Source organism: Harmonia axyridis, chromosome 2, assembly GCF_914767665.1.
Source record: "Harmonia axyridis chromosome 2, icHarAxyr1.1, whole genome shotgun sequence".
Taxonomy (NCBI): Eukaryota; Metazoa; Arthropoda; class Insecta; order Coleoptera; family Coccinellidae; genus Harmonia; species Harmonia axyridis.
Genome location: NC_059502.1, coordinates 36310304 through 36336821, shown reverse-complemented (window position 1 = coordinate 36336821; position 26518 = coordinate 36310304). Strand labels below are relative to the sequence as shown.

Here is a 26518-nt window from a genome sequence, read left to right as displayed (position 1 = left end):
ACTGCAGCCAATAATATTGAAATAAAACAACGTAAACAAAAGGTGGTTATATTGAAATCTAAAAGAATAAATAAATAAATACACAAGAAATAAATTAACATAAAATATAACACGGAGCATTATATGTTGACACGATTGAATAGTTATATGTTTTTATTCAAAAGGCATCAGGGATGTGAAACTCGTGAAAGGGATTCATCTCTTCCTACGAAAGTATACCTAACTTTTGCTGATTGGTACCTTTGATTATTTGTTACTGTAATATGTAAAAATGTAATAAACTCTTCAACTCGTTTTATCACTCTTATGGATACAGTAACTTCCTTAGTGAATCAGTAACCCCTTTTTCATTATCTACATCATATATAAAAATAAGTATGTAGTTTTAGCTATTAGAATATTCATTTTTCATTAGATTACACAATGCCTTTATATCAGGTCTCCCGATATATTTACGTTTCTGATTGCGCATAATTAGTCTTGTATCGAAACCAAAATGACATTTTCGCAAACACTTAAAACTAGCACATCGAATCATGACCTACTTTACTACCTTTTTTAAACTGTAGGTATTTCGTTAAAACCTGTTCTACCTCTCATTATTATTATTGTTGTGTACTCCTACTGGTATTTCATCACTGTGAGAAATTTATTCCAGTTGATTATCTGCAGCACTCTGATTGATATCAATAGATAAAGTTCTCGAACTTTTATATACATAGGTGTAGTTCGGTTCCTAGTTTATATTGTTTGAATCCTGGATTTTCGTGATTGAACAGGTGAGTAAATTGAGAATAATTTGTATAACCTAAACTTTCCTTTGGAAAAATTTCTCTTAATTCATTACATTTCAAGTTTTACTTTCATTGATTGATACCTACGTAGAAATTAAAAACTCTTTGATATATCTGAAAAATATTGATTTCTTTCACATCACTTCTCTCCATACCAGTAAAAACACATTTCTAAAAATCGGTATTTAATCGTCAACATGATCACCTGTGATAGTGATACATGTACTCAAACACTCTCTAACTTTTCAATATTGTTTCTGTTAAAAGATTCGTCTTTGCTTTCAAAATAGGCTTCAACCTCGGTAAACACTACGCCTTAGAGACAAATTTCTTTTCCCAGGGCATTCTTTCGGGGTGTAAAAAAACTTATAATCACTTAGCCCCAAATCTGCAGAATGAACAGGTTTTTGATCGATTTTGGACTGGGAGCATTTTCATGGTGAAAGAGAATTATTTTCTTTTGCATTTGAACACGTTTTTCATTAATTTCAGCTCTTCAGCTATCCAATAATTCTATCTAATATTTACTGTTGATGGTATTCATGGACCGCGTGTAAAGTTAGCATATCACCTTTTCACCCATGTTGTCGATGACGCATAGTCTGAATAACACTTATTGATTACCTTTGAGTATTTGTTTCTTATTGAAAAATAGTGTTTTATCGATACTCGAAACTCATTTTTTTACATTTTTCAAACAACAACAAATCTAGCGTCACTTTTAATCTTCAATATATCGATCCTGACTGAATTATGTGTACCGAAATTTGGACACGCATCTTTTGAAGCTTGGTACTAACAAGAAAAAAACACTATATTTCGTTAATCTATGGAAAAAACTAGTACTCAGCTAGGCGATGCCATCTGTACGCCAAAGCCGTGATATTTTTTGAGTGCCTTTTAAATTCCTTTCAAAATAACGTAAATTGTTAAATAATATGTAATAGAAAAACTGAAATATATAGGAACATAGTTGATTGAAAATGGAAAAAGAATCAAATACTACCACATATTATAATCGAAGTAAAAATAACAAAAGATATTTGGAACTTCAGAAATAATAAAAAGGTTCGTGAAATACCAATGACCCAAACATTTTTTTCTCTTTGTAAATTCATCATACTTTTGATTTAACCTTTCTGGAAAATCATTGAATATTTATAGATCTCAAAAAAATTGTTGATGAAAAATTTCAAGAGCAATTTTCATTCCAAAAAAACATTGAGTTTGGTTACGTTTTTTCAATCAATCACAAAGATAAAAATTATAATCTTGCTTTTGAAAAAACAATCCACAAGCATGTCTGCTTTATACTTTCTCATAATATCTAATCAATTGTTTCTGCTCGAAGAATATCCTATGTAATTAAGATGATTTTTTCCACTATTTATTCAATATAAATTTTCAATGTGAGATAGGTGCGAACACAAAACACATTGACTATACCTAACAAACTCGCAATACCCTCACAAACTTCCTCTGAGTATAAAGAGAGGCGTAGGGGAGTTTAAATGAAAATCTCAAACATTTAGTCAATCATAAATGTTTAGATTTAAGAAGGCTCAAATATTAACTCAATTTTTTTTTTCAGGGAATATGTCTTGGTTCGAAAATTACGGTGATGATTATTTTGATAGCCTGTTCATGAAAAACTTGAATAGAGATGAAGCTTATCTCAGAATAATCAATAACGGAAAGCATAAGCCAGTCTATCTACTACAATCACATAGGGAATGTTTAGAAGTAAGTTTCGCTAATACTCATTACAAAAAACATAATATTTTGTTGGTAGTCTTCGATTTCAGCTGAATAGGGCGGAAAGTTTTCAAATTAATCGAAATTCAAAATAAGTCAGGAGCTCCTAGGTGCCATTTGCATCATCGAAGACCATAAAACTGTATATAGATATATCTACAGTGACTTAATAAACCACAGTGGCGACAAGCGTGGTCTCATTTTTGATTGGCTGAGCCTAAATATGGCGGCTTTTTGTTTACATTCTCCATTTACCTAATTTTTGGGATTGTTCAAAATGTAAGGACCATTTTACTTAGTCACTATAGCATTCTTCAGTTAAATGAATTTGTTCTATATACAATCAAATAATATCAGCTCAAATAATTTTGATTTTGACGTGTGTCAGTTCAGTTCAGTGAATTGTATTCTTAAGTTCCATGGTTCCATAGGAACGAATTGTCGCCACTATGTTTAATTAAGTCACTATAGATATATCCAAGGATGCAAATTGTTGCATGTAAGACGAGCACTCAAATGCTTCTGACTTCACGTGGCGTTTTCATCTGTAGGGTTGTAACAGATGTCATCACCTCAGTGACATGCACCTGACAACCGTACCAACAGATAGGTTGACAGTGTCAGGATGCAACTACAGCTGTCAGCTCCATCTAATCCTGACTTATCAAACGGCCAACGGACGCCACGAATAGTACATCAATCCTTTCTTCTCGATGGAACTTGGCCCTATTTTAATGTGGGGTCTTTGTTTTGGATATTCTTCATCTTACAAATAAATATGATGTGCAATCGTGCTTTTTAGAAAAAAATTATTTTTTAGCTTAGGAAAACCTGAAGATTTTAAATAATTGAAAATATTGACTCGTTTCAATGTATCCTCACATTTTAAAGAGATCTGCCAAACACTGCTCAGTAAGGCATGCATAATGTTCTTGAGTTACCTATCTACTACCTCACACTAACCTCTTCGTCACTACTCACTTGAGAATGGTTCGTTTCTATGGGGCTTAAAAGAGAACACCACCATATGACTGCTCAATTCAAAAGGAAATTAGATACATTTCTTCTTACTAATCACAGATTTTTATGGGGCTTTCACATTATATTTTTTGATATAATAATCGACATTGTAGTATTTCAATATGTATTTTCAATTTGCAAATGAAAAAAAATACATAAGTAACTGGATTTTAGGCAATTCACTAAAGTCTTTCAGGTGACTAATTTCCAACGGCATTTACCATCACTTCCCGTCTATTGATTTCCTTTCATGGCTACGGCTTCGTGGACAGTTCAGGAATCGATCTCGACTGTAATCTCATTTGGTATATCTGCCTTGAGGCGCTAAAAGCTATCAAACATCCTGATTTAGTCCTAGCATCATCTTTATCATTCTCATATTGACTCGATATTAGAAATCTCAGCTACTTAGTTAGCGTGTAATTGGTATGTTTTTGCGATGTGGTCAGCATGTGTAGGCTCTAGTCCTTGACTATGGCTGAAGATGCCTGAATGCATAAGGAATCTCATCCATAGTGATTTCAGTAATGCCCCCAAAATGAATGCCCCTGCAAATTACCGGAAAATTATAAAGGCTTAAGGTTTCCTATTTCTTCGCGTTCTAATAGGCGGTGGGTTTCCTTTTCTTGGGAGGCACTTCATCTGATTCGCTGTTTTCAATTCACTGTTGGCCTATCCCTATCCTATGGATGATTTCGTGATTGGTCACTACTGTTTTTACTCAGGTCATTACTACATACTTACTTACCTAATGGACCGCATTTGTAAGGCATTAAGTCTATTGGATAGAATAAGTGAGCATGGGATTACCATGGCATCTTTCGTTGGGCCGTCTGCTAAGTTCAGATCAGTGATCAGTTGTCGCAGTAGATGTTGGCGCCATTATAGGTACGGTTAAGTGGACTAAATTGTAAATCTAATTGTAAATTTTTTACAGTGTGACTTCTACAAGCAATGGACGATTTATGCAGATGAGGTCTTCCAAGTGAATTCTAATTATAAATATAAAATTTCTACCTCAGAGTTTGATAGCAAGAAGGAAACTTTATGTAATATTATGGAACCTATGGGTGAATTTGGTGTTTATAATTTGACGTTCAACGACACAAATTGTTTTTTTCAAACGGAGAAAGAACCAGTTAACATTTATTTGCGTGAGTAGATAAAATATTTAATGAGTACTGTTAACTTGCTCCTTTTTAACTTTTTACTTTTTTTCAATTTCATCGTGTGTATATTTTTATTATTCACTAGGATGACCGAAGATTATGAAGAACTCGTTCAAGCCTTTCAATATTTCTTAGGATCTGTGGCAAGCGGAACCATCCAGCTGAAATCATTCCTTGAGGACAATATTTTTCAATTTTATTTTCATTACTGCATGACTTGTATCGCCTTCGAAGAGAAATGACTCAATAATTTCTATAGTGATACACACAGACGATTGATATTGAATTATCATGAATCATTCGTAGATGTTCTGAGCTCCAAATGAGGTAGTTTTTCTTGTAAACGTCAAAATAGAGCACATCACTTGAAATTATAATTTCAAGTTATTTCGCGCACGAAATATATTTCGTGCGCGACATGCATTTCATTAACTTGTTATATTTAAATTCTGATTCATTATTAACAAGGAAAACCTTTGAAATAGTTCGAGGAATATATTGCAATTAACTTTTCACATTTCTCGTTTAGGAAAAAAGAAACAAAATCGAATTGAAAATAAGCGGTTCATTTGCCTTCTAGAACTGCCACCGGAAACTATAATAATTATTGGCATGAAATTTGAGAAAGAGTTAATGACAATTCATTCACCTTATTGATTCTACCAGATCAAAAACCCGAGGGATGAAGTTTGAAGGCTAACAGTCAAGGATAAGGTTTCAATATATAATTTTTTTTTATTTTAAGACGTATGATAATTGCAGTGTGAGATGAGGATTCTAAATAAAAACATTTCCACTTCAGAATCAAGCTCTCAATTATAAAATTAGTTGCTTCCTTGTTTGTCAATTTGTCAAATATTTTTATTCTGGTATGTAATTTCAATATTTCCAGGGCTTATGTTCGATATCGTGTTCGACAAGTTGCAACTAAATAGTTTCATTCTTCTGAGCAAATTTTTTTATGAATTGATATAATTTTCATGAGACAGCAGTGACAAAAACCCATAGTGGGAATTGTTAAGTGTTCCTACTCAATGCAATCAAATCAGCTTGGAAAGGGGCTAATTTTTGTTTTGAACCCGGTGCCTATGATTACCTAGTTTTACCACTGTTTAATCTATCAATTTTTCATTGAATTAAAAAAAAATAATTATTATATTTTTTTCAACAACTGCAAAACACGAAAAGACTAGTGTGGAAAACTCATTGTCTATACTGTTACGATTAATTTATATTAGTGATTCGGAAACTTAATTCTTCTTAAATCATTCATGGATAGTAGGTAGGTACATCGTAAGATTATCTCAACTCAAAGATTAAACCTGATGCATGTTCCGATTCAATGAGCAAAATATAATTCGTTTTCGCGTACTACATCCAGAAATCAGCTTCATCGTCATATCACATAGAGATCACATCATTCTGAATATTAATATAAGTAATAAATTATAGCGTAATTATAAAGTTTTTTTTAATTCATTCTTTGTAAATTTCAGCAATAATAACCGTTTTCTTGATACATATATGCTCTATTGATCTGCAGTATTTTCACACCTCATCTTCATATCACATCACCCTGAAAATTAATATTATAGAAATAAGTTATAGTACCTATAATTAAAAATTTTTTTTAATTCATTCTTTCTCATTTTCAGCAATAATAGGCGTTTTCTTGATATATGCTATATTGATCTGCAGTATTGCGACAGTCCAGAGATTAATTGGAGAGTTTGGAAAAACCGAGTCTGTAGAAGAATCTTCTCCTAAAAAGGCTAGAATAAAATCATTGGATACTTTCAGAGGGTATGTTTATTCGCCATTCCAAAGTTTTGAAATCAAAACGGTAATTTTTCAGTAGCATTCTTCAAAAATTTTGTGTTATTCAGTTATATAGTTTCTAGTTACTTTCTGTATTAGTAACTTTGAGTTTCTGAAGATGACAACACCATCAAAGGCTTGTAAAAGATTATGGGGATTAGAGTATGGTTATACTAGTATTGGTACAACTTCAGTAGTTAAGACACGGTCTTTTGCACTTAGATGAAGGTCAATCATTCCAAGCTTCGTATCTACAAAATCTCAGAAAATTCATGGAGATTACCGAAAACAACTGCTTATTTCAGTGAAATTACAAGTCCGACCGAGTTGAAATTTTTCTTGTAGATATAAATAAAATTTCAAGCTCCGAGCAAAATTTCATTATCAAAATGATTCAAAATTCCAGCAAAACATTGAAAAAAACATAATATTTCTGTAACTATAGAGACATGGGAAAGAAATACTTACTTACAAGTAGAATGTCGTAAAATATACGACAGATCCAACTGCGTTGAAATTTAAATTGTATATGTAAAATTACCAATCGAATGTTCATGCCAAATTTTAAAAGATTCGTGATGAACTAAATGACAACCACGACATCATTGTGGTCTCCGGACGCCTGATTTCATATTGTTAATGAGGCATGTACTTATGAGAGGGAATATAATCACATCAGTGATTCTTTTATACCTCCTTTCTAGACCAAGTTGAAGTAAAGTCACTAAGTGACATTCATGTTCTGCGTTGTTCAAGCAGACTGAAACTGTTTTTTAATATTTTATATAAAATAAAACTGAGAAAAATCGTTCGTGTTTCCTTCTGGACAAATAAAACTGTAGTGATTCTCCTCCCGCCCGAGAGATGGTGTTATGGGCTTCGCGTCACGTTCTAATGAGGCACCAGTGGCTATATAAAACCCACCGCACTGAGGCTAAGGCAGAGTCACCCCTCTACGATGGGGAGGAAAGGTGTATTTGGCAGATATCACCGAGTTGCCAAACTGAGATTCCATCAGTGATCTCGGGATGAAACACCACAATCCTCAGAAAGAAGGCGCATCTTCAAAATTGGCTTAAGTACGCCTCGCCAAAAAACGAATAAATAAAAATATAGTGTATGTCAAGGAGTTTCTTTTCATAACCTGTCATTCAATGAGTCCCGAGCCTGGTGTAAAGATGCTACCGCCATGCCATACCACTTTTTGCTCGTTACTACCTGGCTTCAAACGATGCGCGTCGAAATTTCAGAACGTAGACTGAAATCTGAATTGAAGGTTGAATCTCGGTTTAAGTGACACTATATTTGGCGTTTAAATGAAAAAAAGATGAAAACGAGTTTCATGTATTGACGATGTCTTTTGTCACAAATGAAAATCATAGTCAAATTGAACGAATCGCGCTTCTAACTACCTGACCATCCAGCTTCATTTCCAGTTCTGGCACTCAGTCATTACTTCATTTTTGCAGACCTCAAAAGAAAGCTCCAGAGAAATAAATTTGGCTCTAATAAAGACAAAGATGAATCTTTTCACACAAAAGGTATTGACAAGTTAGACGAGCGTTGGAGTACCTACCTATATCACCCTTGAAGGTGAACATGCTGATGAATAAAGTCGATTTTTTTTGATAAATTGTGATTTTACTGGTTAGACCCGGGATTTTCTGAGTAGTACGTTGCTTCTGAAGATTTTTTCGGAACACTTTTGTTTTCCTACATAATCAATTCATTCCTTACTTTTCGTACATATATTATATTATTTAAGGGCTGTTTGAAGGTTCAAATAGACCAAGAAATAATATACAGTGTGTAGATGATGTCAGAAATGAATTGAAACTTCAGGTAAAGTTTCTTTATATAGCAAATTAAATTGCACACATTCCAAAATTTGATTGGGTTATGATTAAACACATACACTAGTCATCATTATTAATATCCTATTGAATTATTAATTATTTTTCTTGCCAGAGCAGAATATCTATAGTGACCATGATATTCGTAAATATGGGAGCTGGAGGATATGCAATATTAGATCATGCTCCTTGGAACGGTTTTCATTTGGCAGACTTTGTGTTTCCGTGCTTCTTATGGATAATGGGAGCTTGTATTCCTATTTCTTTGACTTCTAGCTTCAAAAAAGGAATCTCAAATGGTAAACTCATTGCATCTGCAGCCAAAGTGAGTAAAAATCTGTTTGTTGATGATAAACATTTAATTCCTCACAATGGTTCATAATCAGCGCAACTCGAATCGTAAAAATTTATCAATTAATAGCAACCACCAAGTGGTCTCCAAGAATACAATCGGCGCATGAACGAATGAGTGCTCGAAACTCCTGACTTCATCACATCAATGCTTTCCTAATTTTTCTTCGATATTCTATTAGATATGTTTTCCATATAGGTATATATGTTCATAAGTCATAACGAGTCTCAGTGAGCTGTAAACATGTGTTCTGAGGAACATGTGTAAGCACTTCATTGTCGGATTATCTTCATTTGTGAGAAACAAATCGCATATATCACATATAGGTATATCATATGTGAATGATATCAATAAAGATCACAATTGTTATCTCTGATGATTTATATGATTTTCCCCCATTACAGCACACTGAGACTCGTTATAAATATTTTTGAAAATGTATTCGATATTTTTGGACATCAGATATTCTCGGAATCCGTTATTATGGTTTTTCTTTAAAAAATACCCAAAATATGTGTTTCCTCGAAATTTCCTCTGGCATTATCTTATAGCATGAAAAGTTGTATGGAAGATCTTGGATTTTCTCATTTCATAGCCAGTTTGAAAACATTATCGATGGCGAAAATTCAAATTCCATCCCAACCTTAGATAATGTGGGTTTGAACCAAACGAACAAATAGCTATAGAACAAGAACATTCTTTGTTAATCTTTTAGTGAATGAAAGCACTAGAACTAGACTTCTTTCACAAAATAGTATAAGATGTTTGAATAAGCTGAACGAATCTCAATTTATATCCTACTCTGCTAGCAATATTATAATTGCAAGTGCTGCTTTTGTTATATTGTCTCAAACACGCGAAAACAAAAAAAAAAGAGACAATGGTGGATGACAAATTAAATGCAATGAAAGATACTGGTAAATGTAGGTGAAACGATAACGGATATGAAAGAAAAAAAAAGTGGTCAATTCCAAAATTTTTGTAGAATGGTGTCAGAGGTTTTGACCATTTATTATCTTTCATCACCGACAAAATTCGGAAATCGAGAACGAATTTTGGTAGGCTTCAATCTTTAATAGAGATTTTTCTCGAGACCTGTCCATAATTAAATCGAGTCAAACCGTTAGAATATAAGAACACTTTGAAGAGACCGTTCCGGAAAGCGAGCCCGTCAGAACACGAAAAATCGCTCCAAATAACTGATCATTGGCTCTAGAATTTAGTGCAGTTTACATCAAGCGATCGAGCATTCTCAAAATATTCCATTGAATCTTTGAGAATGTAATAGAATGACGAAAGAATGCCCCAAGTCTGTTAAAAATACATAGAAGAATTTGATAGAGCATGGTTAGAATGAGCATTTGCTCGTTTAATAAAATTGCCCCTCTCTCCTATTGATCAGCAAATTCCACAAAAAAAAAACCCATTTTCAATGCCTCTTATCTTGAAAAATGTTCTATTGGAGCTTTGTGCCTATATACCTACATTTTTGATCTGCCTATCAAGAAATACAACATACAACTAAAAATTCGGTCGAATTCGCGGAAACCCATCTCCCTTTACTAAATGTGTGGGTCCTTTGGAAGAAAACATTATTGTATTAATATGGACTACTCGGTTTAACATTTTTTAAGTTATTTTGAGTCTATTGTCTTAACTTCACGTTAAACATTTGTGCGAAGCGATGTTACCCATTGTTGATCATATGTACCGATTTGGGCATAAACCCAACCTTTCAACGGTCACCATTAGATTCAGATTTAATTGAGAAGGTTACGTTTCACTGCGACCTAATGGTCTATTGTGCCCCCCATCAAAGCTATTCTCTCCATAACGTGATCTACAGCTCGCCTTCCAGTTCCAGAGTTCTGATGAACTCCAATATCTGGGATGGCTTCAAGGAGGCTAATTCCTCATTTCTATAAGTTTCGCGACCAAGACAGGTTTTGCGTTGGCTAGCGATGTCGAGGCATTCCGTCACCAGGTGATCCAGAGTTTCTCCCTTCTCCCCACAGAATCTGCACTCGTCATTTTCTGTTAGACCCATTCTCATGAGGTGTTTCCTAAGGCGGCAATGCCCTGTGAGGAATCCGGTGAGAAGGTGTAGCATATTCTTACTAAGATCCAGATACTTTTTTGATCTTGTAGAGTCAAAGTTTCGAAGAAACTTTTTGGAGTGATCCAGACCAGGAAGATTCCGCCAGAGTTTTTCTCTTTCGGTTACCTCTTTTTCCTGAAACCCTTTCTTGTAGGTGCATTTGTCTACACCATAGAAAGGTTCCGGGCCGATGAAAGGAGTTTGTGCTCCTTTACTGGCAAGTGTGTTGGACTCCTCATTCCCTCTGATTCCCGAGTGGCCGGGAACCCAGACTAAAAAGACCCTGTTATTCTTACCCATTTCATTAAGTTTTATTCGGCACTCCAATATCATCTTAGAATCGATGGTATGTGAGCTCAGTGCTTTAATTGCAGCCTGACTATCGGAATGCATCGCTATGTCACATTTCCGGCAGTCTCTTGCTATGTTGATTTCTACACATCTTTCTATTGGACAGTGGCCTAGCGATATTGATACTTTGCGATATTTTGGTACCAACCCCGAATACTTCAGCGCCAGTCCCAGTCGTGGTTTTGGAACCATCTGTATATCATTTGATGGTATTCTTTTTAAGAACTGGGATTGTGGACTCCTTTTCCCAATCCTCTTTGCTACTTAGTATCGTAATTAATGTTTTTTCGATGCTAATTTTCTTCATCATCCCATCACTGGGAAAGTTCGCTGATGGTATGTAATTAGTCAAGGAGGACCAGGCTCCCTTATTCCTAATTCCATCATTGCCAGTACCTTCCCTTGATAGTCTTAGAGGGGCCTCATAGGCTACTCTCTCTATCACTAGATGAAGAGGTGTGAGATCAATGCCGTAGTTGGACACGTTCTCATAGCACCAGTGTTGCAAACACAGGCTAACCTTTTTATTGTATCAAGGGCTTTCCTCGTGCTGTTCTTACTGGCTCTAGCATGCCAGACTATTGCCCCATAAGTTATTATCGGCCTCACAATCACGACGTATATCCATCGCAGTATTTTTGGGTTACATCCCCAAGTCTTACCGGCTAAACGTCTGACCGCCATTAAGGCCTTTGTTGCTTTGTTAGCCGTAATCTCAATGTGTTTCCTCCACAGAAGTTTGCTGTCCAGTGTTATTCCCAGATATTTGACTTCTGATTTCCACTATATGATGTTTTCATTTAGAGAGAGGGATTTCATAGCTGGAAGTTTCCTTTTCCGAGTGAATGGGATTACTGTGGTCTTGGATGGGTTCATGTATAGCCCCACTTACAATCACCATTGTTCAATTATTCTAAGGCCCTCCTGCATTAAGTCGCACAAGGTGCTCTCGAATTTTCCTTTAACAATTAAGACTATATCATCTGCATAGCCTTTACAGTCGAAGCCAAGCTCTGTAAGTCTGTGGAGTAATTCATCCACTACTAGGCTCCATAGAAGGGGAGATATTACTCCCCCTTGAGGTGTTCCGCTAGTGGCTTTGACAGAGGCGGTCACCATGCTCCGCTATGCAGATGGGATGTGTATGGTATGGAACACTTAGTATCATACTGATGATTTCGTCAGTATTTCCGCGATGAAACACCGCAATCTTCTAGGAAAGCACTCGCCCAACAAGTACCTATTCCGTGTGGATAGTGCAATTATTTCAACCTCAGTAGAATAACCCACTTTTCACTCCAAATACACTGATCAACAATTGCTAGGGATCACTTATGAACTTCTCTTCATTTGTATTTTTTTCAAGTTATCTCGTGAATATCTGTACATTATATGTTCTCTAAGGAAAAAGTAAGATGTTTTGAGTTGATTATATCAAAGTCTTCCTCACTTCATCGGCTCTTGTTCACAAAATCGATTGTTATCTGTAGACTGTTACAGGTGGAGTGAAAAGCAATGTGGTATTTGTTATTAAATCTGTTTTTTTCTCTCGTTCAAACACATAAGGTGACAATAATTGAAGAAAGTGGATACAGGAAGGTTTGTCCCAGCGAGAAGTGTCCCGGCGGTTGAATGTTTCGCAAAGTGTCGTGAGTCGGGCTTGGAATAGGTTCATCCAAAACGACTCAGTAGCTTATGTTCATGGGGGAGGTCGGCAGCGCAGTACAACAGCTGCCCAAGATCGTCTTTTGATCCTCAATGCTAGGAGAAATCCCACTTACCCGGCGTCGCGGCTCAATAGATCACTGAGAGTTGCAACAGGAGTTCTAATTTCGAACCAGACTGTAAGACGACGACTACATGTTCGTGGTTTGAGAGCACGTAGGAGGGTACAAAATCCCCGTTTGAATAGGGAACACCGGGTTCATCGACGGCAATGGGCTGAGGAGCACCGCAATTGGACACTTGAAGATTGGAGCCGATGTTTATTTACGGATGAGTCTAGATTTCGTTTGGTCAACTCCGATGGACGTATTCTTGCTTGAAAGGAAAGAGGTCGAAGGTATGCAGAACAGTTCATGGTACCCACAACAGCTTTTGGCGGAGGTTTTATATGTGTATGGGGAGGCATTTGTTTGAACCAACGCACAGAGTTGGTTGTTCTGCAGAACACCACCATGACCAGCCAGAGATATCACGATATGATTATTGAACCCATAATTGTTCCGTTTGCGGCTGCCGTGGGCGAGAATTTCATTTTAATTGACGATAATGCCCGTCCACACCGTAGTCTTCTGGTTAATGAAGCGCTAGAAACTCATGCTATTGATAGGATGGACTGGCCAGCTCGCTCTCCAGACATGAATTGCATCGAACATATCTGGTCTGAGATGTCTAGACAATTGTCAACCTTAGAACAACCGATCAATAACCTGGAGGACCTTTCTAACGCTTTACGAGATATTTGGACGAATTTGTCCCAAAATTTTTTAAATCGTTTGATCGAAAGTATGCCTCGTAGGGTAGAATGCTTGAGACGAGCTCGTGGGGGACCAACTAGGTACTAGCTTAACCAAAACTTCAGCCTTCTTGTGGTTTCATCATAAAATTTTTATGTTATTCAAACACAGAATTTTGAGTATTCCTAATAAAGTCTTTTTTCTCTCCAACTTTCTATTTTTTCATTCTTTTCTCAAGTGAACCATATTATCAACTGAAAATACTCTGATATCTGACTAAATTTATAATCTTGGAGCGAATATTTCAGAAATAAATTTAGAACAAGTAAGTGATCCCTATCAATTGTTGAGCAGTGTATTTCATATCTACGACATTGCTTTTGTCTATTTTTTCCTCTGTATTAACTGACATATTTATTAATAATTGTTTTCAGAGATCTATCAAGCTATTCTGCATAGGAGTATTTCTGGGTTCTGGTATTTACCTCGATAAGTTTAGAGTCATGGGTGTCCTACAAAGATTCGGAATCTGTTATTTCGTGGTGACTCTCATAAGCATCATTACGTTGAACAGATCAAAACTGATCAATTCCGAAGTAATGAAATTATAACAAAAAATGCATTGAATTGTTCAAACGAAAATGTTCTTGTAGAAAGTGAAACCTCGATGGAGTACAAGTTTAGAAACTACCTTATTTGGTTGGATACCTGCCGTATATGCAGCAGTACAGCATTTGTTGATAGTTTTCTTGGTGGCCGAGGATGGTTGTGAAAAGGGAGTAATATATTTAAAAATTTAAATAGTTAACTTGATGAATACTGATGCTACCGATTTACAGTTCTTAATAATGATGATTTTTATATTGCAGGGGCTATTTTGGTCCAGGTGGTCTTCATCAACATGGTAAATATGAAAACTGCACAGGTGGAGCCACAGGGTTTTTAGATAGGGCGATACTGAAAACACATGTTTACCAATTTCCTACATCATTCGAAGTATACAATTCACAACCATTCGATCCTGAAGGACTCGTAGGTAATATAATATTACATTTGAAATTATGGTGTTTTTTTGCACTTAAGAAAAAATAATAAATCATTCCTTTAAGTTAGAAAGATCTTAACACAACCTATAAATATAAAGAATCTACAGACTACATTCATTGAATTGGGCGGCAGAAAATAAAATTAATGTATTAGAGTCCTTATTTCATCCCCTAAAATTTCAATGTTTAGTGAAACGGTTTTCGTCTAAACTTCACTGATCAGAGCCAATGGTTGTAATACATAACAAACTTTAAAAACACATACAGTCAAAGCTTGCACCTAGAATTCTCCAACATACCTACATTATACAAGGTGAATTCATTGAAATAAACATACATTCATTGAAAAATTATTTAAGCAATCACGACATTGAACTTTTCTTGTTGAAGTGTATTTAGACATACATGCATCAAGTGGATCGAGGACTAATACCAGGCGCTGATCGTTGATGAGGACCCACTTTTTCTTTTTGAACAGGACCCCATAATTTGCTAATTAAGCTAGGTTGACATGGGTAGTGCACGCCGCTCGATGATTTCACTCTGTTTTTCAGGGGACCGGAATGACGTATATTCGTATCTCCAGAACCTATTTGGCAAATTTATGTTGTTTCTTCGTCGGCACAAAGGGATGCCGACCAGCCCTATCGCACTTCACGTGTCTTTCAGCGTCAATCTAGATATTTATGACTATGATGCGGCTCCTTTTTGATGGGAATTAAATTTGTCGGTATTCCTGCCTGTTGTTTATGACCGAATTAAATCTCATTCCGAATTTCTAAGCATGTGATTTTTGTTAATCAATCGCAAATCGTTTGTGGCTCTATTTTCATAGGACTTTTTTCATCCAAGGAATCTGCCTTTTTCGTTTTCTCTTACCGTTAATATTTTCACAAAAATTTTTGTCTAAGAATTGTTTTATATAGTTAGGCTATATACAGGGTATCCCGGGAAGAATGCGACAAATGGATGCATAAATGAAGGTCATCATGAAGGACTCGTATCAAGATCGCCGTTTGCTATATACAGGGTGATGTTTTCTATTTTCGGAAATATTGGATCACACTGTATGTACTTTATGATTTTATCTTGAATTCGTAACCACAAATAATTAATTCATAGAGAAAATTAAAAAATCATTATTGGCATTGTCATACAGGATGATCAATAGACATTGCCTTATGAGCGGAATTTCATTGTGCGATAAACTTATCAGTAGAATTGAATTCGAAATTTGCAGATCGCAATTCCTGACGTCAAAGGAAATACTTTTTTCCTTTACCATTTTTTCCGAATCAGCTCGGTTGAAAAGATATGGGCTGTTGGAAATCCATAAAAAAAATGTAATTTTTAGTTATATCTCGCAAATGGAATGGAATCGGACATGTACAAGCAAAGACTCACCCTGTATAGTTGGGCTATATATTTCAGCTGACTGATGTCTGTCAGATTTTCAAATAATTTACTGATTTCCATTATTTGAAGAAAAAGTAGAGTTATTTCTGAAAATCTGACCATAAAAAGGATACTGCACAAATGTAGCAAAAACATCTGAAGCAATTTTGGCCGAAGAAAAACGAAAGTGCACGACTAACTTTCTTCAATTTTTTTTTTACGGAAATGTCAGGGGCACAACTTTCCATAAGGGCAGCACAAAATCGAATTACAGATGTGATGGGATGAGTTTTTTTTTCTAATTTTTGAGTATTCCTGTGAAACCCAAAAAATTTATGACATAGGTGCTGGCCTGGCTTTTAATTGAATTCTGTGATATTTAGTACATGTACTAAAAATTTATTTCATCCGTTGAAACCCAATAAACATATTTTGGGAAATTTTTTCAAAGTCATATGTTACAAAAAAAAAATGTTACAAAGTATCACAAACCTAGTACAGCTCAATTCAGTACAAAAAAAATCGAAAATAACCCTTGTCTATTTCCACTATGGTCACTCCAAGACCACGGAACACGTTAAATATCTAACATGTTTGATGTCCCATTTTACGTTCGTGCCGCCTTCGAAACCGTCCGTTTCGAGAATAGTTTCACGTTTCACAACTCCTCCGTTGACACGAGTCGATCTCCACACACAACTAACCTCGCTTGTGCTTCACTACCCGTGTCAACTAGGATAAATCGTTCATTTCGTGAATATTTGCACGACTGTTCCGTTGACACGGGTCGTTTTCCATGTATTCTTGAACCACAGCTGTGATCCACTAGCCATGTCAACCTAGCTTTATAGTTTGGCGAGTCTTTCTCGAACCAAGTTACGAGGTGCGCCCTCTCCCAGGGGTTTGGTGTTTCGTCCCGAGTTCGCTGGTGGACTCATCAGTTGGGCTATCCAGCGATCTCTGCCCAAGACACATACACTCACACCATCGTGGAGAGGTGATCCTGTTGCAACGCAACGACCGCCGTGGCCGAAGTAGTGTGGCGCGAAAATACATAGTGCCATCTGTGAGCATACAGAGTCACTACAATAGTTTGATCTTGATTTTTAATTCGAGAAATTAGTTAACCTTATCGATAAGAACCTACACAATTGAAGATAAATGTTTATCTACTTTTTGAATATCTGGATATATATATTTTTTAATTTTATTACACTTTATTTTCGTTATGAAAAAAAAATGGAGTAGGTATTCCCATTTTTCTCAAAAATTTTATAGATAAGCCATGGGTACAGGCTGTTCACAAGCTGAATCACTCTGTATACACTATATTTTTCCTTCATCTATAATACAGATTGACAGTGGCCCACAGGAACCTGACGTTTTTTCAAATAATCGTTACTCAGTTATTTATTTTTTTTAATAAATTTATACAGAAATGTTGGTATGAAAAATAATATCGATGTTACAACAAAATATTGCAAAATATAGTGTTTTCATCCATCTCCTAAATAAATTACATGCGTACAGCAATATTTCTTCGATATAGTCTTTTAGCTGTTTGCTATTCGACGATGATGCAAATTACATAAGGGTAAGCATTATACTGAACGTCCAGGGCTCTTAATCAAGGCCTGCGTTAGTCGGCGGATAGTTCTTTACGTCCATACTCTATACAATGAGAGCGGATCAGTATTATTTTGGGACCAGTCCCTATCAAATTTTCAACTGATTTGAGTATTGTATTTCCAAATCTCCATGATAGCGTCTAATATTCAATTCTGTACTATTTTAATAGAGCTATATTTATTTGATGAGAAAGCGTTGTTTATAATAGAGCGTCTAATAGAAACCAACTGCGAAAATAACTTCAATTTGTTCAGACCACTGTAATAAACTGGCCTGTAGTTGGGTGTTAATGTTTAAAAAAGGAACTTATTAGAAGAGCGGCTTTCTATAGTTCCGGCCAGTACAATTATTTTGAAATTAACACAATTTCTTTTTTATGAAAGAACCTTTCGTGCGTCCGGCTTATGCCCTAGGATAAGTCTATATTTGATCTTTTTCTAGGAGGTGTTTCACTGAATGAGACCAAGTATTCTTGAATAACAAAGTTTAATAATTGATTAGAATAATTAATGAGAAAATACAGTCAATAAAATTTGCACATTACTAACCTATGGCAAACACCTTAAGAGTAAATAAAAAAACAATCTTGGACTATTTGGTAAATCTTTTATAATTTCGCGGAGAAAAATCAAACAACAATGTATATAAAAATTAAATTAAATATCCTTACCCTGGATATCACAATCACTTCCAAACTGTTCGAATAAACCTTTCAACAAATTCCCTATTTGTACCTTTCCTGAAACCGTTCCCGAAAACTGATTCGAACTGAAATCAACTTAGAACTGAACTTTAACTCAGAGCCAAATTCCCCTTTTGGACCCACCTTCGAACCGAACCCGAACTTCCCCTACCGAATTGAGAACTATTGTTTTTATAGTTGAAAAATCGTCACCCTCCTTCTACCAAATTTTTCTTAGCGTCTATCTTCTTTTTTTCTTTTGTCCAATCAGAGTGATTGTTCTTATGTACCCAGATTATTGGTTTCATCCCATGTTATGTACTATTGACATGGGGTTGTACCGTTAGCCCCGCCTAAAATCAGGAACCATTTTTAAACGTACCGCTGGTGGTCCCTTCGAATAAAAACTGATTTTTATGTTCTAAGTTTTGGGCCATTTAATCCCCCCTAGAGTTTTTACGACTGAATTTTTATTACTTTGACATCCTGTACAAATCTCTGAAATTGGAGCCTGGTTGTTTTATCGTTGGATACCGATATGTGCCAACCACCCTGGGGTGTTTATCTTAAGCCAGGATGAAGGAATTAATGCCTAATAAATGTGAGGGGTGACAACGACTTCGTTTGCGTTCACTCTACTGAGATAGAAACGGGAATTTGTTGAATATCCTTTCAATGAGCCTTTACTAATTGTAAATTATTATTCACATTCATTACACCACAACAAAGAAACCACCCTCTGTGTGGAAAACACTGACCATTTATATAGAGGTTATTGTCATTATAAAATCCTTTTCCACTGACTTCTGAGTGAAGTTCATTTATTGTTTTCAGGTTGCCTCAATTCAATATTCCACACATTCATAGGAGTACAAGCAGGAGTAATATTATTAGTTCATAAAGATCATACTTCGAGGCTTGCACACTGGTTAGCTTGGGCTATAGCTTGCTTCGTTTTAGGAGGATGCTTATGTGGCTTTTCTAAAGAAGATGGAATGATCCCAATCAACAAGAATCTTTGGTAAGAGATTCTTGTTCATATTCAATTATTAAGTTGCAGTTGAAGGTGCAACAATTAAAAAGTTACAAACAAGAAATGGTGATGCTGAATCCGAATGAATATTGTAATAAATTTGAAAAATTCATTACTATATCAAAAAATTTGAAAAATTCAATCTTCAAAATATTTTGAATCTTTTGATGGTTTACTTGAGGTTCTCATTTGAAAAAATATTAGTTTTCAAGTTTTTTTATGGCTAGCTTTGACTTTGACATTGAAACCGGAACAACCTATATATTTAATTGAATTTTTAATGAACGGAGGAGAAGAAATTAGAAATTTTCATGAAAAAATCTCAATGTTCTTAATGTTGGAATGAAGCCCTTATTACTAATTTAAAGATTTTTTTCAAATTTCAGACAAATTTTATGGTAAAAGTACTAAAAATATACAAAAGATAAATTGAAGCAATGTATGATTCAATGAGGTATATTATTATGAGTAAGAAACTGGGTGTTACATTTAAAGAACAAAAGTTGCCATAAAACAAGAAGTCTAACAATCTGAAGTTTTTCCAAATATTCATCTCTCCCAAAAAAGCCTAACTATAAAATATCAAGTGTTAATTTTGAGTCTTTGAGATATTTTAACCAACTGTTTTCGTGAATCACAATTTCCACAATCCCTTTTAGAGGGTCCATCGACTGTATGTAATTTAATTTTTTTTCAGATTGTATTCTTCTCTGTCGATATAATAAAATCCAATTTTTTCAGAGAAAAATAAAATTTCAAAATATTCAACAAAAAAAAAATCTCTTGAAACCTCGAATTATAAGAATTATGTTGTTTTTATTATTTTAGGAATTTTTCAAGACTTGATCAAATCCTGTAGCTATACCACTAAATAAGATATTGTCTATGGTCCCCTATTCTATGCTGATCGTATACATTCACCCATAAAATATATCCTAAATATTTTTGTGTATGTATTTACCTCAATTAGTAATTTTTTACAGGTCCTTATCTTTTGTATTCATAATGTCAACTGTTGCTTTCCTTTTGCTGGCAATCTGTTATGTTTTGATAGACATGAAGAACTTATGGCGGGGTCAGCCCTTCGTCTATGCTGGCATGAATTCGATTTTGATGTACATTGGTCACTCAGTAACTGGAAAATTCTTTCCCTTTGCATGGCAAATAAACGATTACGACACACAAACTCATTTCCTATATCTTATGCAAAATGTTTCAGCTACAGCAATTTGGATGTATATCGCTTATTATTTATATAAAATTAAGTATTTTTTCACTGTATAGAATGAATGGAATTAGCAATCTGTTATGAATAGATATATTTGAATAAATGATTGTTACAGAATTTTACTGCATTGTTTTGACAAATTGTGACTGATACAGGGTGGCAAATGCAAAAACTGACCCAACATTTGAACACAAAAAAAAAAACGACCAAAATTATTTTTACAACGTTGAATCTGGGAATTATCAGGACAACTTAGTGAGACCCATCAATTGAGGTGAAAGTATTGGTTTCTCCGAAAATTAACCAAAACGATCTTTTGAAAGGTCTACTTGCCCTTTTCCAGCGGTGCTAGGTTCCTAGATAGGCCCTTCCTAGTTTAATCCCATTATTAAAATCCGCTTTTAACCTCTTCCTAACCTATCTCCCTCCTTATTATATCCAAAACAATCCTTTTTTTCTTTTCTCCAAATACTTGAAAAGTGTTTCGCGCCCGACGTACAAGTTCAACACCCACTCGATATGATATCGATACCTACTTTCTCAAGTCCGCCTAAAAATTTACCAGAATATCACCCCCCGTTTGATCATTAGTTATTTTTTGTCAATCTTTATAATCAGAGTCTCCGGATTCAACCTGGTTGAATACGGATTTTTCTGCTTTCTCAGCTAGGAGCCGAAAACTGTTCAACTTGCATACCAACTGAGATAAGGCAAAATTCACGGTCCAATTATAGAATAGAATTTATTCTTACTCGAAAAATACCAAAATAAGTTAGGTACATTTCATTACAGTACATACATTAGTTCACATATACATTACTCATTACACCTGTTTGTGCAATTTTGACAGAAATATACAGAGATACAAAAAAAAACACCGTTGACATAACAAAATCAAAGATATAATCCATCGCAGTGGAAAACATCGTTTTGACATCCGCCAATTGGATAAATTTGAGGTCTAAAATAATTCCATCCATTTTTTTTCCTCAAAAACCATTAGTTTCAGCAAAAAATTACAAGATACCTCATTTTTTAAGAATGGATTAGTTCATCCAAAATTAATTTACATATTGTATTTATTTCTTCATATTGTAAAATATGAATAAAGAGAAAGTTATTGCGAAACAACTTTGAGGGGTGGCTTTTTCTACCCCTTGGAATCATAGAGGAACACCACCAAAAATTTTTTTAAATGCCTTCTCGCTCGAATGAAATGTCGGTTCAATTTCATTTTTAGGAGTTTTTGGTTTTCGAGGAATAAATTATGTCAAAGCGATATTTTTATTGACAAATATACAAATATAAAATAAATGTAACAAAAAAAGTAATCATTAACTTTTCACAAATTGAAAACTACTTTTCGGGCTCCATCTTTAGGGGCAAAAAAATGTTTATCTGAAAGACCCACCCTATTTTATTGGAAGGATACTCCCTTTAATTGTTTCAAGCAACAATTCAGAAACACCCTGTATATTTACTCATTTCATTGAAATACATATTTCATTTAAGGAGGTACATATAAAGAGATAACTCCTGAAGATCTGAAAAACCGATTGTTATAAAATTGTATCAAAGAAAAATAAGCCGCACTTCACTCAAAAAGAGATGATACCGTTTGTCGAAGAAATAGCGACAAGCTTGATGAAGTGCAAAAAACTCGTGAAAATAAGGGTAATAACACATGCCGACGCGTGACCGTAATATTTATGATCTGAATGAGGCAACTTTGAACATACCAATAGTTATAATTATGACTAGATTACGGCACGCTTGAACATAGCCATATGTATATTATTTCTTACTTTAAATTTAAGTTTTGTTTATCTTGTGATTATTTTAGACTTGGACGCAAATTCTAGGGAATGCTAGCGATATTTTAAATGTTTATTTATTTAATAAGTAATAAGGGTTGAGGTTGGTTAAACCTATAAACCCAAAACACAAAAGTGAATACCAAAAATGAACAATCCAATTGGTAACTAAAAAATAATAATAATAATCAGATTTTCCAGATTCTCGGCATCGCTCGTCGCATGTAAACATGAAGTTGTAATCTTTCGAATTATTTCGCCTGGTGCTCCAATATTTTTTTCTTCTGATATTTTTGGGCTCCTCTGTGGACCTTGTGCACGTGCAAGTGCCACCTTTGCTACGCCCTAGATACGGCTCTGAAAACAACCCCATCAATCAACTTCTTATAAAATTTATGAATTTGAACACTATTCACATGCATGAAACATCTGCATTCATTGACAAAACGTTTATAGTTTATAATGCAGTTATCATCCTTATTTAATGCGGTAGGATGTTATAAATCTTTGTTGCAAGAACTGTGACGAATCTTTGGTTTCCATCACACCTCCTAAAGGGCAACATCATGTCCCCGTGCGTGTACTGTCTTGTTCGATAATAGTGATTCACAAAATGAACGTTTTTGGATTTAGACCTTAAAATTAGGTTACTGAGATGGTATACAGGGTGGCCACTTTTTCAATGGGATTGTATTGGTAACTTTCAAACCATAAGAGTTAGAAGGTCGGTCAAATGGAGAAATAGTTGCATGCATAGAAGCATTATTAAGCAGTTCAAACAAATCGAGATTATCAGGGCCGGTTATTGAGATATCATAAGAAAAGTAAATTATGTCATTTTGATTTTTCTTTTTTTCCCACCTTATTTCAAATATTATCAAAAAATGTTACAGGAATTTTTTATTCGACAATAAATTGTTCTCAATTTGACGTAATCAGATTTCGTACCCAACGTTTTGTGCTCTCTGGGCCACCCTCAACCTCATTTTTTTCAATACGGACCTGTATATTTTATGACACTTTTCGAAATAACTTTCAACGCTGAATTCAACGATATATCATACAATGTCATTCGAAGTTGATTTTCAGGTTATTTTGACCCTTATCTAATTTTCTTTGGGTCGGATCTGTAGTGAATGCAATTTATCGAAAACTGCTGTTAATAAAATAGTCAAGATACGCGAATACAATAATTTCAAATTTGAATACCAAGCCTTGCAAAGCTTATATCGTAATGATATCAAAATAAAGTTCGATTCTGGAAAAAATGACAAATCCAACAATAGTGATTTCTCGCAAGAAGATTGAGAATGTATTGGAAGGTATTCAAGAAGACGAAATAAGCAAATGTAAAAGGAGTATGGGTTCCAGAACCGTTAAGTGCATTTTACAAAATGGTGGACATTTCGAACACTTACTTCATTCATTTTCATTTCGTTAAATGATAATTCGTTTAATTATTATGAATTGAAATATGTAAATAATTATTACTTGTTTCTTGATTTGATTCTGATATGTTCCATTTAGTTCAAGATGAGTAAGTTGATTTTCTCATCGAAATGTATTGCTTGTTGTTAATTAAACTAAAGGTACCGAAATGTAATATCAACACATCCGTCCCAAAGAAATTTGGATAAGGGTCAAAATCACCTGAAAATCAACTTTGAATGACATTGTATGGTATATCGTTGAATTCAGCGTTAAAAGTTATTTCGAAAAGAGTCATAAAATATACAGGTCCGTATTGAAAAAAATGAGGTTGAGGGTGGCCCAGAGAGCACGGAACGTTGGATACGAAGTCTGATTACGTCAAATTGAGGATAATTTACTGTCGAATAAAAAATTCCTGTAACATTTTTTGATAATATTTGAAATAAAGTGGAAAAAAAAGAAAAATCAAAATGACATAATTTACTTTTCTTATGATATCTCAATAACCGGCCCTGATAATCTCGATTTGTTTGAACTGCTTGATAATGCTTCTATGCATGCAACTTTTTCTCCATTTGACCGACCTTCTAACTCTTATGGTTTAAAAGTTACCAATACAATCCCATTGAAAAAGTGGCCATCCTGTATAGTATAGACCTCGGACGTTCAGAAACGATTCATTGTATATAGACTCTCAGTGGAGCTCATGCTCAATCTGTTCTTAAATAGGTATAAACAGACCGACGCAGACTGTGGCAGCGGGAACAGGAGCGGTACGTTAAATGCGGCAGCGGGCAGATTGCATAGCATGCACACCAACGAGATAATAATAAAACAAAACTACAGTGCGAACTGCGGAAAACACTGCTCGCTGCGAACCGAAATTAATACGCAGACATTCTGCAATTCGCATGCGTCCTATTCGTACCGATATGCACTCCTTCATATCCTGCCGGTGATTTCCCTCCCGCAAAAGTTTTCGTAGGATACCTTGGGCAATGGACGTTTGAGTTATTACTAGTAAATATCTAACTTTCCATAATTTCACTATTCAACTTGCTGATTGATGAACAGATGAGGGTTTTGACAGGGTAGATTTGATATTTCATATGATAAATTTATGAAAATATTTATTCTCGTGCATAAACATCTTATAAAAATTTACGAATTCTGCTTGAATGAGTGCATATTCCCTGCTATATGGAAAACAGGACACATCATTAATATTCCCAAGGCCAATATGGACAGACAGAGATTTGAGAATTACAGACCCATTACCTTATTACCTGTACTTGGAAAACTTTATGAAAAAATAATCAGATCAATTCTTTCAACTGATATCGAACAACATATACCGCAGTGCCAATTTGGATTCAGGAACAAAATATCTACATACCACCCTCTCACCATTCTCACATCCAATATACAGAACTCAACATTAAAGAAAATGAAGTCTGCAGTATTGAGTCTTGATATACAAAAAGCCTTCGACTGCATATGGCATAGAGGACTACTCTACAAGTTGCATAAAATCAACCTCCCACCCCATCTCATTAAACTGTGTAAGCACTTCCTGGAGGGCAGGACATTGGCTGTCAAAGTTGGATTATTTACGTCCTTTTACTTTCTACCTGAGCAAGGCACTCCTCAAGGTTCTCCTCTTTCGACACTACTCTTCAATTTCTTTTGCCATGATATCATCCGAGAAAATATGAACTCCCTTTACATTTTGCAATTTGCAGACGACACAACTCTGGTATCCCATGCAAAAACATTAAAAACTTGCACACAGAAGCTTCAAGAACTCCTTGATGAACTCTCCAACTGGTTCCGGAAATGGAGAATGAAGATTAATCCAGACAAGTCGCAGTTTATAATTTTCGACCACAAAATCTCTCCTGCATCACCAACTTTAAAGATTAATGGAAAAAGCATAAAACCTGTACCTGCAATCAAATACCTTGAAATGAACATTGATTGTAAATTGAACTTCGACCTACACATCAAGTTGATGAAGAGAAAAACAATATCAAGAGTCAAATATTTTTCCAAATTAGTTTACAGAAAGCAAGGCATTAACATCAAAAGTGCATCAATAATATACATATAAAACAATCTGTAGACCTTTATTAGAATACGCACACCCAGTGTTTGCCTACTGCAAGCCTCCAGCAATTAAAAATCTCACAGTAGCAGAAACCACCGCATTGAGAACCATAACCCGAATGAGACATCCTAGAAATCCACTTCATAATCCTCCAAACAGTCTACTTTATCTGAATACCAGAATAGAACCTATTGAGATAAGAATGAGCAGACTGAATAAGGCATTCTATAATAGGTTACTCCAGTTGGATGAAGTGATTTCTCAATACCAGGAAGACAGAAGGAATACATCTAAGAGAAAACATCCAGAACTCCCACTTATAGCAAAGATCAAAAGTTTGATATGAAAAAAATGAAATAATAATAACCTTTTACCTTTAACAAATTCAATGTACCAAAAATTGTTAAAATACAGGCTGAAGGACCCTTGGTCGATGGCCAGTTGCATATGCAATAAAGTACTGTTATTATTATTATTATTATTT

The 26518-nt window shown here is 34.9% G+C and overlaps 1 protein-coding gene across 2 annotated transcripts; it reads left to right on the top strand.

Annotated features, from left to right (window-relative positions):
• The first annotated feature begins 546 nt into the window (after positions 1 to 546).
• Positions 547 to 20799, top strand: LOC123672826 (heparan-alpha-glucosaminide N-acetyltransferase). Of its 2 annotated transcripts, XM_045607135.1 has the most exons (11): positions 547 to 565; positions 659 to 779; positions 2386 to 2537; positions 4507 to 4723; positions 6394 to 6541; positions 8530 to 8734; positions 14104 to 14265; positions 14323 to 14444; positions 14539 to 14705; positions 19256 to 19442; positions 20438 to 20799. In XM_045607135.1, the coding sequence occupies exons 3-11, from the start codon at positions 2391 to 2393 to the stop codon at positions 20736 to 20738; spliced, it is 1656 nt and encodes a 551-aa protein (XP_045463091.1). In that variant the 5' UTR covers positions 547 to 565; positions 659 to 779; positions 2386 to 2390; the 3' UTR covers positions 20739 to 20799. The 2 variants fall into 2 exon arrangements, with proteins under 2 accessions (XP_045463091.1, XP_045463090.1); XM_045607134.1 differs by lacking the exon at positions 547 to 565 and having other exon boundaries at positions 638 to 779.
• The last annotated feature ends 5719 nt before the right edge of the window (positions 20800 to 26518 follow it).

What these genes read in the sequence shown, in the direction of transcription:
- LOC123672826 (XM_045607135.1), top strand. Translation starts at nt 2,391, where the DNA reads ATGTCTTGGTTCGAAAATTACGGTGATGATTATTTTGATAGCCTGTTC. An exon ending in GCCGAGGATGGTTGTGAAAA is followed by an intron (nt 14,445 to 14,538) that starts GGGAGTAATATA and finishes TTTATATTGCAG; the next exon opens with GGGCTATTTTGGTCCAGGTG. An exon ending in CGATCCTGAAGGACTCGTAG is followed by an intron (nt 14,706 to 19,255) that starts GTAATATAATAT and finishes TATTGTTTTCAG; the next exon opens with GTTGCCTCAATTCAATATTC.